This window comes from Suncus etruscus, chromosome 4 (assembly GCF_024139225.1).
Source record: "Suncus etruscus isolate mSunEtr1 chromosome 4, mSunEtr1.pri.cur, whole genome shotgun sequence".
Taxonomy (NCBI): domain Eukaryota; kingdom Metazoa; phylum Chordata; class Mammalia; order Eulipotyphla; family Soricidae; genus Suncus; species Suncus etruscus.
The window spans coordinates 15104807-15121511 of NC_064851.1; the positions used below are offsets into that span (position 1 = coordinate 15104807).

The 16705-nt window shown below is 48.3% G+C and overlaps 1 protein-coding gene across 1 annotated transcript; it reads right to left on the reverse strand.

The window, feature by feature from the left end:
• Window positions 1-21: 21 nt before the first annotated feature.
• On the reverse strand, window positions 22-16465 carry C1RL (complement C1r subcomponent like). Its single transcript, XM_049772165.1, has 6 exons — window positions 16392-16465; window positions 14925-15153; window positions 9345-9528; window positions 6807-6932; window positions 6652-6726; window positions 22-889 (listed from the first exon to the last, which is right to left on the reverse strand). The coding sequence occupies exons 1-6, from the start codon at window positions 16457-16459 to the stop codon at window positions 105-107; spliced, it is 1467 nt and encodes a 488-aa protein (XP_049628122.1). The 5' UTR covers window positions 16460-16465; the 3' UTR covers window positions 22-104.
• Between the last annotated feature and the right edge of the window lie 240 nt (window positions 16466-16705).

A 16705-nucleotide genomic window follows, 5' to 3' on the forward strand; every position in this document is an offset into this window, starting at 1 on the left:
AAGGCAAGGGCCTCACCCATCACCCCCTCCCTTTTTAGTCATCACTCCCAGCCCTTCCCTTCTGGGGGACCTAGCCGGGCTGGTCTCATCCGGACACCCCGAGATCACTCCTTCCCGCTCATCACACCCTTAATCCAGTCCACGTAGCTGAGCACTTTAGTGTAGAATCCGTATCCTGGGCCACACCCGATGCCCCAGGACACGATGCCCGTCGCTACCCACCGCCGGGCATTGGCATCCCAGACGACATATACGCCCCCACTGTCCCCTTGGCAGACACTTTGGGGCCGCAGCTCGTCCCCCGCACAGAACATGTTCTGGGAGAACACCTCAGGCCTCTGCTGGTCCCGGAGCCAGGCCTCGCAGGCCCCACGCGGAGCCACGGGCAGGCTGGAGCACTTGAGCTCGGAGCTCAGCCAGCCCTGCTGAACCCCAAAACCGCTGACTGCACCCCGCACACCCGGCTGGTAGAACCGCTCGCTGGTATTGGCACTGTCGGGAAGACAGATCGGAAGGATGCTGGGTCCGAGGACCACGGGCTCCTGCAGCTCCAGGAGGGCGATGTCACCGTTGAAGTTGTGGGGATCCCCTGGCTGATAGTCGGGGTGCACCAGCACGCGGCGCACAGGCCGGGGGCCCAGCCGCAGCAGCTCGTCCAAGGCTGTGTGGCCCAGGAACACCTCCACGCGCCTCTCACGGCCCGAGGACACCGCGTCTTTGGGGTAGATGGTGTGGGCGGCCGTGAGGACCCACCTGTCCCCCAGCAGCGCCCCACCGCCGCGCCCGTAAATGCTGGTGAAGGCCTGCCAGGGGAAGCTGCCCGGCTCGGCTTTGCAGGAGCCTTGCGCCTCTGGATGTTGGGCCATGGGGATGACGGATCGTCCACAGACTGTGGGTAGAAGAAGGGGTGGATGATGATGACCGGGTGCTTCCAGACTCCAATGCTAAAATCCTTTTCTCTAAAGGGCCTTTGATGTGGGTGAGTGGTAAAAGTGAGGGCTTGCACATAGGAGACCCGGGTTAAATCTGGGTAGAATGGGTGGGGGAGAAGGACCCTTCCTCTTACCCCTTCTGTCTGTTCGTCTGTCTATCCATCGATTCATCCATCTATCAATCCACCCACCCATCCACCCACCCAGCCATCCACCCACCCACCCACCCACCCACCCATCCATCCATCCATCCATCCATCCATCCATCCATCCATCCATCCATCCGTCCGTCCGTCCGTCCGTCCATCCGTCCATCCGTCAGTCCGTCCGTCCGCCCATCCATCCAACTCATCCACCCACCCATCCACCCACCCATCCACCCATTCATCCATCCACTCATCCATCTACCCACCCATCCATCCATCCATCCATCCATCCATCCATCCATCCATCCATCCATCCATCCATCCATCCACCCACACCAGGGGGTTCTCAGGGCTCACTCTCTACTCTTTGCTCAGAAATCATTCCTGGAGAGCTCAGAGGACTAGATGGGATGCTGGGGATTGAATCTGAGTTAGCCACATGCAAGGCAAGTGCCCTACCTGCTGCTCTCTCTCTCTCTCTCTCTCTTTCTCTCTCTCTCTCTCTCTCTCTCTCTCTCTCTCTCTCTCTCTCCTCCCTCTGCTGGTTTTTTGTTTTTTTTTTTTTTTTTTTTTTTTTGGTTTTTGGGCCACACCCGGTAACACTCAGGGGTTACTCCTGGCTATGCGCTGAGAAGTTGCTCCTGGCTTGGGGGACCATATGGGACACCGGGGGATCGAACCGCGGTCCATCCAAGGCTAGCGCAGGCAAGGCAGGCACCTTACCTTTAGCGCCACCGCCCGGCCCCCATAATTAGCAAAGTTCTTTTTTTTTTTTTTTTTTTGGTTTTACGGGCCACACCCATTTGATGCTCAGAGTTACTCCTGGCTAAGCGCTCAGAAATTGCCCCTGGCTTGGGGGGACCATATGGGACGCCGGGGGATCGAACCGTGGTCCTTCCTTGGCTAGCGCTTGCAAGGCAGACACCTTACCTCTAGCGCCACCTCGCTGGCCCCCCTCTGCTGTTTTAAGCTACTTCCTTTTATTTTATTTATTTATTTGGTTTTTGGACCACACCCGGTGGCACTCAGGGGTTACTTCTGGCTCTGTGTTCAGAAATAGCTCCTGGCAGACTCAGGGAACCATATGGGATGTCGAGGATAGAACCCAGGTCCTTCCTGGGTCATCCGCATGCAAGGCAAATGCCTACCACTGTGCTCTCACTCTGGCCCTACTAATTCCTTTTCTGAGTGGTCCTGATTAGAAGTATTTGGGGTTTTTAATTCAAGCTCCCATACAAAGCATGTTTCCAGTCGTTTGATTTCTCCAAGTGGTCCTAAAGCCACTTCTGAGTGGAAATCACCCTGATGCCTGGGTAGACCATGGCAGAGTTAGTCTCCAGCATCTCTGTTTCTGCTTTGTGTCATTTTATCATGGGGGAAACCTCCTCTGCAGTGTTGGGAGACACACCTGATATTGGAGGAGAGGTGGCAGATGGTCCCAGGATGCAACGTGGGCCCATTGGCACTCAAAGCATAAACTTCACCCACTTTGAACTATCTCTGGGCCGCAAGTTGATTTTTGTGCCTTTTATTTTTTGGTTTGTTTGTTTTGTTTTAATTTGGTTTGGTTTTGGGAGATGCTCATGGGCTTACTCCTGGCTCTGTACTTCTGTACTTAGGAATTACTCTGAATTACAGAATTACAGCACCCCACTGCTGTACAATCACTCTAGCCCTTGTTTTTGTTTATTTGGGGGGGCACACTCGGTGGTGTTCAGGGGTTACTCCTGGCTCTGGGTTCAGAAATCGCCCCTGGTAGGCTCGAGGGAGAAGCTGGGAATTGAACCCAGGTAGGTTGCATGCAAGGCAAACGCCTTACCACTGTGATATCACTCCAGCCCCACAGCCTTTGTTTTTGTGTTTTTTGTTGTGGGGTCAGGGGTTTTGTTTGTGCTCAGGGGTTACTTCTGGCTCTGCATTCAAGAATCACTCCTGGGAAGCTCTGGGGTGCCATATTATGATGATAGGGATCCAAACTGGGTTTGCAGCATGCCAGACAAATGCCTTCCCCACTGTGCTATTTCTACATCCCTAGTCTCTCTTTTTTTCTTTCTGGTTTTTTTTTTGGGGGGGGGGGACACACACCTGGCTCAGGGATTACTCCTGGCTCTGTGCTTAGAGACTGCTCCTGGCAAGTGTAGGGGGGACTATATGGGATGCCAGGGATCAAACCTGGGTAGGTCGCATGCAATGCAAATGCCTTCTCTACTGTGCTATTGTTCTGGCCTCTCTTTTCTTTTCTTTTTTTCTTTCAGTTTTTGGGCCACAGTAGTCAGGTGCTACTTTTGGCTCAGTGAGTGGGGTCACATCCAGTAGTGCTCAGAGAACCATACAGCTCTCTAGATCTAATTCTTGCTCCTGTATGCAAAGCATGTGCTCCAGCCACTGAACTATCCATCCAGGCCTTTACCTCATAGCCAGCATTTCTCACTCTCCCACCCTCCGACCTACTCTCTAAGCCAGGGGGTCTCAAACTCAATTTACCTGGGGGCCACAGAAGGCAAAGTCGAGGTGAGGCAAGGCTGCATAAGGGATTTCGCTTTCCGAATATTCGCAATAAAAAATCTCATTAGTAAGAAAAAAAATCAGAAAAAATCGCATTAAACATTCGCATACCCTGAACGGAACTGCTCGGGGTATGCGAATGTTTAATGTGATTTTTTTCCTTACCAATGCGGTTTTTATTGCGATTATTTGGTAAGTGAATAATTGCGAATACTGCGATATTTGAAGGCCAGCTTTGGGCCAAAAAATGTTGTATGGAGGGTCGCAACAGCCTGTGGGCCTCGAGTTTGAGATCCCTGCTCTAAGCACTATTTCCAGCTATGCTGAAAGCTTGCTTTAGAGATCCAGGGGGTAAAAGCTGAACAATGGACTCAGGCTGGTTTAGAAAGATAATGCTGAAAGTGAAAAAAATAAAATAAAATGAAATAGGAGCCGGAGTGGTGGCGCAAGCTGTAAGTCATCTGCCTTGAGTGTGCTAGCTTAGGACTGACCGAGGTTTGATCTCCTGGTGTCCCATATGGTCCCCCAAGCCAGGAGTGATTTCTGAGCACATAGCCAGGAGTAACCCCTGAGCGTCACCAGACGTGGCCGAAAAATAAAACAAAGCAAAAAAAGAAATAAAAAGAGTTAGTATAGGGGTAGGAAGATTGTCTTGTAGGTGATCTCGGTTTGGTCCCTAGCACCTGGTATGGTCCCCTGAGCACTTCCAGGTGTGGTTCTAAAACAAACAATAAAATTAAAAATTCATTTTAAAAAGGGGGCTGGAGAGATGGTATAGAGAGGTAGGTTGCTTGCATTGAATGTGGGGGCTAGAGCGGTGGCGCTAGCCATAAGGCATCTGCCTTACGAGCGCTAGCGTAGGACAGGCCAGGTTCAATCCCCGGTCCCCACCAATCCCTATATGGTCCCCCAAGCCAGGAGCGATTTCTGAGCACATAGCCAGGAGTAACCCCTGAGCACTGCCGGGTGTGACCCAAAAACCAAAACAAAAAAAAAAAAAAAAGAAAAAAACATGGGGGTAAAATAATAGACTTGGAGCTGGAAATATATATATATATATGTATATATATATATATATATATATATATACATATATATATATACACACACACACACAGGCACTATGACATTATCTTGCATGTGTCACCTCAGATTCAATCCCACCAATTTCATGGTCCCCATCATTGCCAGCAACTACCTCCCTGAGTAGAGAGCCAGAAATAGCCCCTAGTACTGCAAGAGTATGGCCTAATCCCCAAAATAAACTGGAATAAAAAGAATCTTTGAAAAGTAAATGAACAAATCATTAAATAATAAAATGAAAATTTATTAAGTAAAATAAACAAAACAATAAATACCATAAAGCACAGTATTTGCCTGGCAAATGGCCAACCCAGGTTCAATCTATAGAATTATGTGTGGTTTTCTGAACACTAGTAGGAGTGATCCTTGAGCACAGAGTCAGGCCCTGAGCACTGCCAGGTATGACTCAAAACCCTACAAGAACAACTAACAACAAACAAAATTAAAATGATTAATTATAGGTGGAAATTCAAAAGGCCCAAGAAAACTGAGAACATACGTTCAAATAAAAGTTCATATGTGAACACTGCTTATCAAAGGTAGACTGTGGAAATTTCCCAAATGCCCACCAGTCAATGAATGAATAAGCCATTGGGTGTACCCATCAGTAGAGCCCCTTCAGTTGTGCAAAAAGGGGTTCTGATACCTGCCTTCAAATGGATGAACCTTAAAATGGATTCTGCTGGGCCTGGAGAGATAGCACAGCGGCGTTTGCCTTGCAAGCAGCTGATCCAGGACCAAAGGTGGTTGGTTCGAATCCCGGTGTCCCATAGGGTCCCCTGTGCCTGCCAGGAGCTATTTCTGAGCAGACAGCCAGGAGTAACCCCTGAGCACCACCGGGTGTGGCCCAAAAACCAAAAACAAAACAAAACGAAACAAAACAAAACAAAAAAAAAGAATTCTGCTAATGAAAGGAATTACATTTTAAAGTCTGTGCCCAGAAACATGGCAATGCAGGGCCAGAGAGATAGTACAGCACCCCCAGAACCCCATGTGGTCCCCTGATTCCTGCTGGAAGTGAGCTCTGAAGCAGAGCCCCAAACACTGGCAAGTGAGAGCCCCAAAAGAAAACAAAAGCAGCAAAAACACAAAAAGGACTGTAGTGCCAGGCAGCATTCTAATCTTCCCAATTCCCTGAGACAGAAAGTAGGTCTGAGTTTGATGAGATGTTGGAGTTGGCATCATGTGGCCCCTTGAGCACTGCCACATGAAGCCGAGTACCACCAATCTGAGCACTGTCCCCATAGGCTGAACTCTGCCAAAGTGACCCCAGATCACCAAGTGTGGCCCCTATACAACTTTCTGACATGGGAAATACTGGGGGGTTACAGAGTGCCCATGTATCTTGAATGCTATCCTAGGAAGAGAGGGTTATTTTTGTGGAGTGGATTTTGGGGGCCACAAAACTCACATGCTCAGGTTTTTTTTTTTTTTTCCCTGACTCTACTCAGTAGAGAACTCCAGAGGGCCCTAGGCAGTGTGAAGGATTTGAACCAAGGTCAGCTGCATGCAAGACAATTGCCTTACCCATTGTCCTATCTATAATCTGCAACAGAAGGAGTTTGAATTCCAGCTCCCATTCCTCCCTGATCTCTTGGTCTCCAGGAAATAGGAAACATTCTCCTTCTCTCTTTCTTCTATCCCCACCCCCTCTTGGTTTTCAGGCTACACCCAGTGGAGCTCAGGGGTTACTCCTGGCTCTGTGCTCAGAAATCCCCTGGCAAGCTCAGGGGACCATATGAATGCAGGGGATTAAACCCGAGTCAACTGCCTGGAAGACAAATGCCCTACCTGCTGTACTATGACTTTGGCCCCTCCTTGTCTCTTTTTTTGGGGGTCTTTCTAACTCAAATTGTAAGGGAATCCTTTGACTTCAGGTCTTGCACCTACCCTCAGTGCAGGTGCAGTGACTGGGGCATGTCCCTGGCATCTCCATAAACCATCACTGTCTCCCCACCAACCACCACCACCAAGGTGCTACTCACCAGGCTCACATTGAAGCACTTCCTCTCCATCCTGTGTCTCCTTCCAGGGGTTCCAGGTTGTGCAGGTGAGTGTCCCTGAGAAGTGCAATGAAGGGAGCCTTGGAAAAGGCTCCAGTATGGCAGGGGTGGGGCACAACATCTGGATGTGAACTCACCTGCTGGCACTGCCTGATAATATGGTTCCTGGCAGTGACTCTGGGTCTTGAAGGGCTTGTCTTTGGGGGTGTGGCCTAATACAGGGGCTCCCCTGGCCTGGTCAACAGGTAGACCATGTTTCATACCTATAGAAAAGCCCAGGTCAGGAATGGTTAAGTGAATTGCAAACTGCCCCCCTCTCTCCCCCCAAATCCTGGCTCATAGCTATATTTAGTTTGAACTGCGGAAATTTTTAAGATAAAATAAGATAAAAGACAAAATATTCACACTTGTTCACTTCTTAGTAACCAATGCTAAAAATGAAGGAAGAAAAAGAAGAAGGGGGCCAGAGATATTTAATGGGTAGAGCATATGTCTTCCATGCGACTGACCTAGGTTCTATCCCTGGCATCCTATATGGTCCCCCAATCCCCACCAGGAGAGATTCTTGAGTTCAGAGCCATGAATAAACCCTGAGCACCACTAGGCATGGCCCCAAAACAAACAAACAAAAGTGAGGAAAGAGCTAGGCTGGGGAAATTTTCCTGCACAGCCTCTTGGGACGAATGTTGAGCAATAGCAAAGTTAAAATTGCTGGGGCTGAAGAGATTGCACCCGGGTTAAGGTGCTGCCTTATCATGTTGCTAACTTCTATTTGACCTCATCACCACATACAGTTCCCTCAGCACCACCAGACCCAGCACTGAGTTTTAAGCACTGCTGGTTGTGGCCCCAAAACTAAAGAGAGAGTGAACAACATGAACAAATAAGCAGATACAAAGCAAAGCTTTTTTTTTTTTTTAATAAACAAAAAACCAAAGACGGGGTTGGAGAGACAGAATGGAGGTAGGGCATTTGCCTTGTATGCAAAGGACAGTGGTTCAAATTCCGGTATCCCATATGGTCCCCCTAGCCTTCCAGGGGTGATTTCTGAGTGTGGAGCCAGGAGTAACCCCTGTGCTCTGCCAGGTGTGACCCAAAAATAAAACAAAATAAAACACACAAAAAACCAAAGACTTATTAAATGTCAGGGCTGGTGTGATAGCACAGTGAGTAGAACTTTTGCCTTGTATGTGGCCAATCTGAGTTTCCAGCAACCCATATGGTTCCCTGAACACTGGCAGGAGTAATTCCTGAGCTCAGAGTCAAGAGGAACCCTTGAGTACTGCTTGGCGTGACTTCCCAAAAGTCTGGTTGAATGCACCCTACCATATCAGATAAATGCTTTATGGTCACTTAAAAAAGGAAGGCAATGCTGGTCATGTGATAAGGGACTAATCCTAAAAATATACCATTGAGTAAAAATGCCAAATATAAAACATTGTAAGGTTCAGAACACATAACACACAGATACACACATAATTTACATCTGAGGAACCAGAGTGATAGTAAAACTGGTAGAGTACTTGCTTTCCATGTAACAGACCTGGGTTCAATTCCCAGCACCCTAAGCCTGCCAGAAATGATCCCTGAGCACAGAGTCAGGAGTAATTCTTGAGCATCACTAGGTGTGACCCAAAACTGAAAATATTTTTTTGAATTTATGTTTGAAAGGCACAGATTAGCTTTACACTAAGATCTGGGAAATAGTTATTTCTGGACAAGGCAACTGGAGATGGAGAGCTCAGAGAACAAAGGAAAGTTACTTTTAACAATTTTTTAAAAGCATTTTTACTTTTCAGAGTCATAAAACCAGACTCACCATCTGAAAAGTTTTCTTAAAAATAGATGTTTTTAAGATGGTCCTTATTGAAACCTGAAGAGGAAACTGACCGAAAATAAGATACCTCAAAAAAAAAAATAGAAGAAGCGAAAACACAAAACATATGGCCAAAAAATTAATGAATCATAAAATAAATAGAAAAAGGAGGGGCAACACCAGGAGTGGATCAGGGCTGACTCCTGGCTCTCTGTTCAGAAATCATTCCTGGCAGTGCCCAGGGGAACAGATGGCATGCCATGAATGGAAAACCAGTTTGGCTCTGTTCAAGTCAAGTCTCCTACCCACTGTACTATTGTTCCAGTCTCAGTATATAGAAATCAGCAAAAAATGTGAGTGTTTGGGACCAACCAGAGAGATGGTTCAAAGGGCCAACTTTATGCCTTGTTTTAGGGAGACACTGGTACTATGCCCTATAATCTCCTAATTCCCTGAGCACAACTAGGAGCTAGGCCCTATGCATTGGTAGGTGTGGCTCACAGAAAGAGAAAAAGGAAGAAATAAGGAAGAGAAAAAGAAAGGAGAGAGAGAGATAAAGAAGAAAGAAAAGAGGAAAAAGAAAGAAAGGGAGGAAGAGAAAGAGGGAAGGAAGAAGGAAAGGCGGAAGAAAGAGAAAGAAAGAAAAAGAGAAAGAAAAAGGAAGAAAGAAAAAAAAAGAAAGAATGAAAAAGAAAAGAAAGAATTTGGATGTTGGTTGTTTTTGGACAGTAAAATTCTCTCAAACTTGATGTGGAAGAAAGCTGGCTTGCACCCCAGTCTCAACAACATTGTCATTGCTTTAATCTACTGTCATTGCTTCAAGCTACTGGGGACTACACCCCTCCACTGGGCCACTCACCCACAGCCTGGTAGAGGGCCAGGAAGCCCTTGTGGAGATGGGGCGTCTGGTCCTTAGAGGCAGCATGGAAGGTCAGCCGTAAAGTGCGCCCCAAGGACACAAACTCCTTGTGCCCTGGGGGGTGTCCCATTGGAGAGCCAAATTGCCCACAGTACCGAGTGGGCTCCATTCCACTGGCTGTGATCTGGAAGAAGAGGCACAGAGGAGTCAGCAAATGTAGTTGTCTGTACTACTGGGGTCTTCACATTCTAGACATGCACTCATCACCCCAGAAGGTCTAGTCATCTCTGGGGGTATGAGGTTGGACCTCATAGAGCCTTTCTCAAGAGACTTCCTGTTCCTCTACTGAGCTCCAAATTTCTTCTGGATCTGTCTGGTAGAAAGCGAACTCCTTTGTTCCTTCCTCCCTCCCTCCTTCTCTCCCTTTCCCTCTCCTCTTCTTTCTCTTTCTTGCTCCCTCCATCACTACTTTTTTTTCTTTCTCTTTTTGTTCGTTGGGCCACACCTGGTGCCACTCAGAGGTGACTCCTGGCTCTAAGCTCAGAAATCGCCCCTGGCAGGCTCAGGGTTCCTTCCTTCCTTCCCTCCCTCCCTTCTTTCCCTCCCTCCCTTTCTTCTTACCCTCCCTCCCTTCCTCCCTCCCTCTCTCCCTCCCTCCCTTACTTCCTTCTTTCCCTCCCTTCCTTTCTTCCTACCCTCCCTCCCTTCTTTCCCTCCCTCCCTTTCTTCTTTCCCTCCCTCCCTCCTTCCTCTCCCTCCCTCCCTCCTTCCTTCCCTCCCTCCCTTCCTTCCTTCCTTTCTTCCTTCCTTCCTTCCTTCCTTCCCTCCCTCCCTCCTTTCCTTCCTTCCTTCCTTCCTTCCTTCCTTCCTTCCTTCCTTCCTTCCTTCCTTCCTTCCTTCCTTCCCTCCCTCCCTCCCTTCTTTCCCTCCCTTCCTTTCTTCTTACCCTCCTTCCTTCCTCCTTTCCTTCCTTCCTTCCTTCCTCCCTTCTTTCCCTCCCTCCCTCCCTTTCTTCTTACCCTCCCTCCTTCCTGCCCTCCCTCCCTCCCTTCCTCCCTCCTTCCTTTCTTCCCTTCCTCCCTCCCTCCTTTCCTTTCTTCCTTCCTTTCTTCCTACCCTCCCTCCCTCCCTTCCCTCCCTCTCTCCCTCCTTCCTTCCCTCCCTCCCTCCCTCCTTTCCTTCCTTTCTTCCTTCCTTCCTTCCTTCCTTCCTTCCTTCCTTCCTTCCTTCCTTCCTTCCTTCCTTCCTCCCTCCCTTCCTTCCTTCCTCCCTCCCTCCTTTCCTTCTTTCCTCCCTCCCTCCTTTCCTTCTTTCCTTCCTTCCTTCCTCCCTCCTTTCCTTCCTTCCTTCCTTCCTCCCTCCCTCCCTTCCTTCCTTCCTTCCTTCCTTCCTTCCTTCCTTCCTTCCTTCCTTCCTTCCTTCCTTCCTTCCTTCCTTCCTTCCTTCCTTCCTTTCTTCCCCCTCCCCCTGCTCCAGGGATCATTTGGGGATCAGAGATTGAACCTGGGCTGAGCACTTGAACAGCCAGTGCCCTACCTGCTCAGCCCTTCTCAGGGGAGTTTCTTAACTACCCCAGATATTACTTCTATTTCTTATGAAACAATCTGGGAAGACTCTTCCAGCACACACTGGGATCAATCTTCTTGCTCAGGGATCCTGCTAGTAGGTGTGTGTGTGTGTGTGTGTGTGTGTGTGTGTGTGTGTGTGTGTGTGTGTGTGTGTGTGAAATAGTGTGCTAGGGGCCAAACCCAGTTCAGTTACCTGCAAGGCAAATTGCCCTACTAGTGTGCTCTCTCCCAACCTTTGGTTTTATTCATGATTTCATGTTTTGAATATTCAATGTGTGAGATATCCCTGGGTGCTGGGGGAGAGATCAGAATATGACAGAAGGCCAAACCATCACGCATGCTTCTGATCTATTCAGAATAAGACACAGAACTCTTTGAGGCCAAAGCAATAGCACAGTGGTAGGGCTTTTACCTTGCACATGACCAACCCAGAATGGACCCTGGTTCAATTCCCGGCATCCCATATAGTCTCCCGAGTCTGCCAGGAGCAACTTCTGAGCACAGAGCCAGGAATGACCCATGAGTACCGCTGAGTGTGACACCCCCCCCCCAAAAAAAAGTCAGAACTGTGCTATCCAGGATCTCACAATGTGACTAAGGATCCTGACAAGGAAACAGTGAACTAGATGACAGTGAGATGACATTGGTATTCACAGGGTTTGTGGCTGGAGCTGACAGGCAGAAAGAAGACTCTTATCTCTGCATAGAACTCCCTCTGTGGTGAGAAAAGCATCAGGCGGGCATGAGTGTAGCTCAAGGGTTCATGGTGGGCCAGCAACATGTCATCCTGACTTCCAGTGAGATCTGAAGTGTTAGGACCTGCCTTTGTCCCCTTCTGCACCTCACCTGCCACTAATGTAACAGAAAAAGGATAAAAGGGTACACACCATCAAGGCTCAATTCCTGAAACCTCATATAGTCTCCCAAGCCCCACCAGGAATAATTCCTGAGTACAGAGCCAAGTGTAGGACCTCAGTGTAGCTGGGTGTGGCCCCCAAACAAAAATGAACGAAGAATTCCAGTAGAGAAGAGTGTTGTTGTCTCTATGAAACAGAGATGATCATCAATGAAAAAGACACACTTAGAAATAAGAATAAACTTGAAAGTAAGAAGGAAAAAGAAAACAAACAAGGGTCCGGAGAAAGGGTCCGGAGAGATAGCATGGAGGTAAGGCATTTGTCTTGCATGCAGAAGATGGTGGTTCAAATCCAGGCATCCCATATGGTCTCCCAAGCCTGCCAGAGGGATTTCTGAGCATAGAGCCAGGAGTAATCCCTGAGAACTGCCGGGTGTGACCCATAAACAGAACAAAAACAAACAATAAAAATACCCCCAAGAATTAAAATTGTTGATATTTATAATGAGGAAATCTTCCAGGAAGTGAAAGAAAACAGAAGACAAAAAGAGCAAAGCAAAACAAATAAACAAAACAACCCCAAACCAAAATCTCTGGGCTAGAGAGATAGTTCAGCAGGTAAGACTTGCTTTGCATGTGACTGACCCGGGTTCGAGACCCGGAATCCCATATGGTCCCCCAAGCACTGTCAGAAGTAATTCCTGAATGTAGAGCCAGGAGTAACCCCTGTGCTACTCCTTGTGTTATTTGTTACAGCATACAGGCAAATGGAATGATCAAAACCTAATGAATGAGGATCAATTTGAAATGCTTAGCTTCTTCTAGGTAGGGGAAATCAAAATATTATTTTCAGGAGCTTCTACTATGGTTCATAGGGCATTTGTCTTGCATGTAGCAGACCCATGAATTCCTGGACAGGAGTAAGTCTATATGGGTGACTCTATCATAAAGACAGGAGCCTGGGGACACAGCCATAGTATGGCAGGTAGGGTGCTTGTGTGCTTGTGCATTTGGCTCAGGTTCGATTCCTGGGACCCCATATAGACCTATTACCAGCACTTCCACTCAAATAAATAAAATTAAATTTTACTTTTTTTTTTTTTTTTTAGAAAAGATTTACTTTTAACTTTTACCTGACTATCTTTGGGCCTCTGTGGGTCCCCGTGGGTCCCGTCTCACCCCTAAATGTATTTTTGCCTCCTGCTAATCCATATTTTGTTGACTTAATTAGATCAGTCAAAAGAATCTTGCAGGATAGAGCAGGATGTTCCTTTTCCTGCAGATGTAACTCAAAATTATAATATATCTAGGTCAGCTGGGAGGCTGAGGAAGGGGATATGTGGGCGGAGAAGATCCAAGGGAGAGATGAAAACCTGTTTCTATAGTTGGAAGTTAAACGATGCTGTGAAAAAAATTTTAAGACAACAACAACCCAGAATCAGCATGTGTTATTTATATACAAGAAAGTTAGATAAAAAACAGCTGCATGATTGCAAATAATTACCCCTAGGGAGAAGCAATAGGGTGCGAAAAGCAATCTGGAGTCTGCAACTTTTTGTTTATTTGTTTGGGAGGCACAACCAGTGATGCTCAGGACTTACTCCTGGCTCTGCACTCAGGAAACACTCCTGGAAGTGGTTGGAGACCAGATGGGATGCTGGCGATTGGACGTGGGTTGGCTGCACGCAAGGCAAATATCCCATCTGTTGTACTATTGCTCCGGCCTCTGCAAAAATTTTTTGTTTCTTTCTCTTCCTGTTGACTTTTGGGCTTTGCCCAGTTCTGTTCAGGAACTAGTGTTTGATCCTGCTGATATATGGGAAATCTGCACTTTTGGGGATGGAGAACATGCGTCCTCATTCACAGAATGCTCACTGACTCTTTGAGCTCTCTTCCTGGTCCTGTTTTTCATTTTATGTCATTTCATTTTATATTTCATTTTCATTATATGTTTCATAGAATGCTCTGGTGTGTGTGTGTGCGTGTGTGTGTGTGTGTGTGTGTGTGTGTGTGTGTGTGTGTGTGACATCACCGAGCACTACTCAGGGTCTGTCCTGGTAGTGCTTGGAGGACCTTATCGTATTGGAGCACAAAGCACGAGCTCAAGCTCAAAGATTTTTTTTCCTTACTCTCTGTATTTTGTTTTGTTTTAGAGCTACACCATGTCCATGCTTCAGGGCTAACTGCAGGTTCTGAACTCTGGGATCACTCCTGATAGGGTTTGAAGGACCATACATGGAGTTCTAATTGAATCTGGTGTAGTATGAACTCTCTGCCTTCTGTCCCCACCCCTCTCTCTCTTTTAGCCAAACACTCTGTACATTTGTTATTTTGATAGAAATAGCGAAATAACAAATGGTTATTTGTTTTGGTAGAAATAATAAAATAGAAAAGGGGCTGGAGAGATAGCATGGAGGTAAGGCGTTTGCCTTGCATGCAGAAGGTCGGTGGTTCGAATCCCGACATCCCATATGGTCCCTCAAGTCTGCCAGGGGTGATTTCTGAGCATAGAGCCAGGAGTAACCCCTGAGCACTGCTGGGTTGGCCCCAAAACAATACAAAATAAAAACAGACTGTTTCGTTTCTGGCCCACATCTGGTGGTTACTCAGGACTTATGCCTGACCCTGTTCAGGGATCACTCCTGGCAAAGTTCAGGGGACCATATGTGGTGCCAGGGATGGAACCCTCGTAGTTGTATGCAAGCTTTTTACCCGCTGAACTCTCTAGTTCCAGTGTGTGTAAGACTTCTAAAGGCGAGATGAGGGCCAAACAGAGCTCAGCGGGTTGGGGCTCAACTGTGCTGCAGAAGGGAGACCCAGGTCCCATCCCCATCCCCAGTGCCACATAGTCCTCTGAGCACCACTGGGAGCCCCTGCCCAGCCCAGAACTCCATTGGGTGTGGCCCCCAAATCACAAGAACAACAAACCCAACCCCAAAGGGAGGATTTGTGCTGTCTCCCCCCTACTCCTGGGGTTCCAGATAGCAATGCCCCAGGGTGGGTCCTGAAAGTGGGGGGAGGATTTGTGTTGAGCAACTCAGTTTGCCAGGCCCCTGGCTTGGGCTTGTTATCCTCCCTCCCATGACATCACAACTTGTGGACCCTGTACCCCAGAACAGAAGCCCCCAGTCCCTCCAGAAGCTCCCGCTTGCTCACAGTAACTGAGTCCTGCTCACAGTCAGGGGATGGCGCCACGTCGAAGTCCTGGAAAGTGAGTTTCACAGCAAAGCCCTCCGGAGCCTCGATGTCTGTGATGCTCTCCTGGCCTCGGGGGTACGGCTTGGGGTATCCCGGGGACATCAGCTGTTGGGGTAGCTCCTGAGCCCAGAGCACAGAGCCCTGTGAGGCGGGAGCCTGGAGGACTCCCCAGAGAAGCAGCCACCACCTGTGAGGGGGTAGGGGGAGAGGGGACTTGAGAGTGAAATAGCAGGAGATGGGGAGATAGTGGGGTAAAGGCAGGAGAAGCTTCAGCTTCAGGCAACCCTGGGGTGCTGGGACCTTCCCTCCTCTCAACCCAACTCCTTCCCCTCTGTTCAGCCTCATTCCGTTTGTCAAGGAGCGATGCTTTGTGCCTCAGTTGCCCTCCCTGGTATCTGAAGTGGCCAGAAGAGTACAAGAGGTGGATGGGATGCGCAAGTGTGTTCACTTCCAGGATCAGAGCGCCCTTCTGATCTCCTCTGCTGGGACCATGGGGAATTTAAGTTCTGTGTGTGGATACATGTGTGTGTGTTGGCGGTTCATATATGTACGATGAGTGATATATGTGGTATGCAATTAAGGATGTAGTATCATGCGTGGTGAGCATATGTGGTATGCAATTAAGGATGTAGTATCATGCGTGGTGAGCATATGTGTGATATATGTGATGCACATGCTATGACATATGTTTTGTTTTTTGTTTTTTTTTTGGGGGGGGGGGTCACACCAGGCAGCGCTCAGGGGTCACTCCTGGCTCCATGCTCAGAAATCACTCCTGGCAGGCTCGGGGGACCATATGGGATGCCAGGATTCGAACCACCAACCTGCACGCAAGGCAAATGCCCCATATATGTTTGTGATATCATGTAATGTGGGTATATGGTATGTGTGTGGGTGTCTGTGCATATGATGTGTTATTTTAATTTAATTTAATTTAATTTTATTTTTTTTTGGTTTTTGGGCCACACCCGGCGGTGCTCAGGGGTTACTCCTGGCTGTCTGCTCAGAAGTAGCTCTTGGCAGGCATGGGGGACCATATGGGACACCGGGATCCGAACCAAACACCTTTGGTCTTGGATCGGCTGCTTGCAAGGCAAATGCCACTGTGCTATCTCTCCGGGCCCTGATGTGTTATTTTTAATGTGTGATATATGTGGTGTGTGGTGGATGTCTGTAGTGTTAATATGCGTAGTGGCATGTGGAATGTGTTGTGTGTTGTGTGGTGTGCTGGGGGCTGGTGCTATGTATTTGCAAGTGTGTGGTCATATGTCTGTGGTCTATGCCTGTGTCTGCGGTGTTTATGTTGTGTGTGGAGTGAGGTGTGTGTTTGGGGCTGGTGGCAGGTGTGGCTTACGGTGTCTATGTGTACAGGCCTAGTGGCCTCTCTTCCTTCCTTCCCCTCTTGCTACCCTTCTCTCCACTCACATCTTGCCAGGCAGCTTGGGGATTGGGGCCTTCTCCAAAGATCGCTCCCCCATTCTGAGACTGTGCATCTGGAGCCGGACCTCTGGGACTTCCAACCCTAGGCCCCGGCGGGCGGGAACAGTAGGTGGGGCTGGAGCAGGCCTTCGTGGGTGGAGGCAGAAGTTACTGGAAATGACAGGTAACTCGGCTCGGTTCCCTCTTCCTCACCCTCAGTCCTGTGCGCCACCTGCTGTCTGCTCCTGGAATCGCTCACCCACCACTTCACCAGTTTTGGTTTTGGTTTTGGGGCCATACCCTGCGGTGCTCTGGGGTAG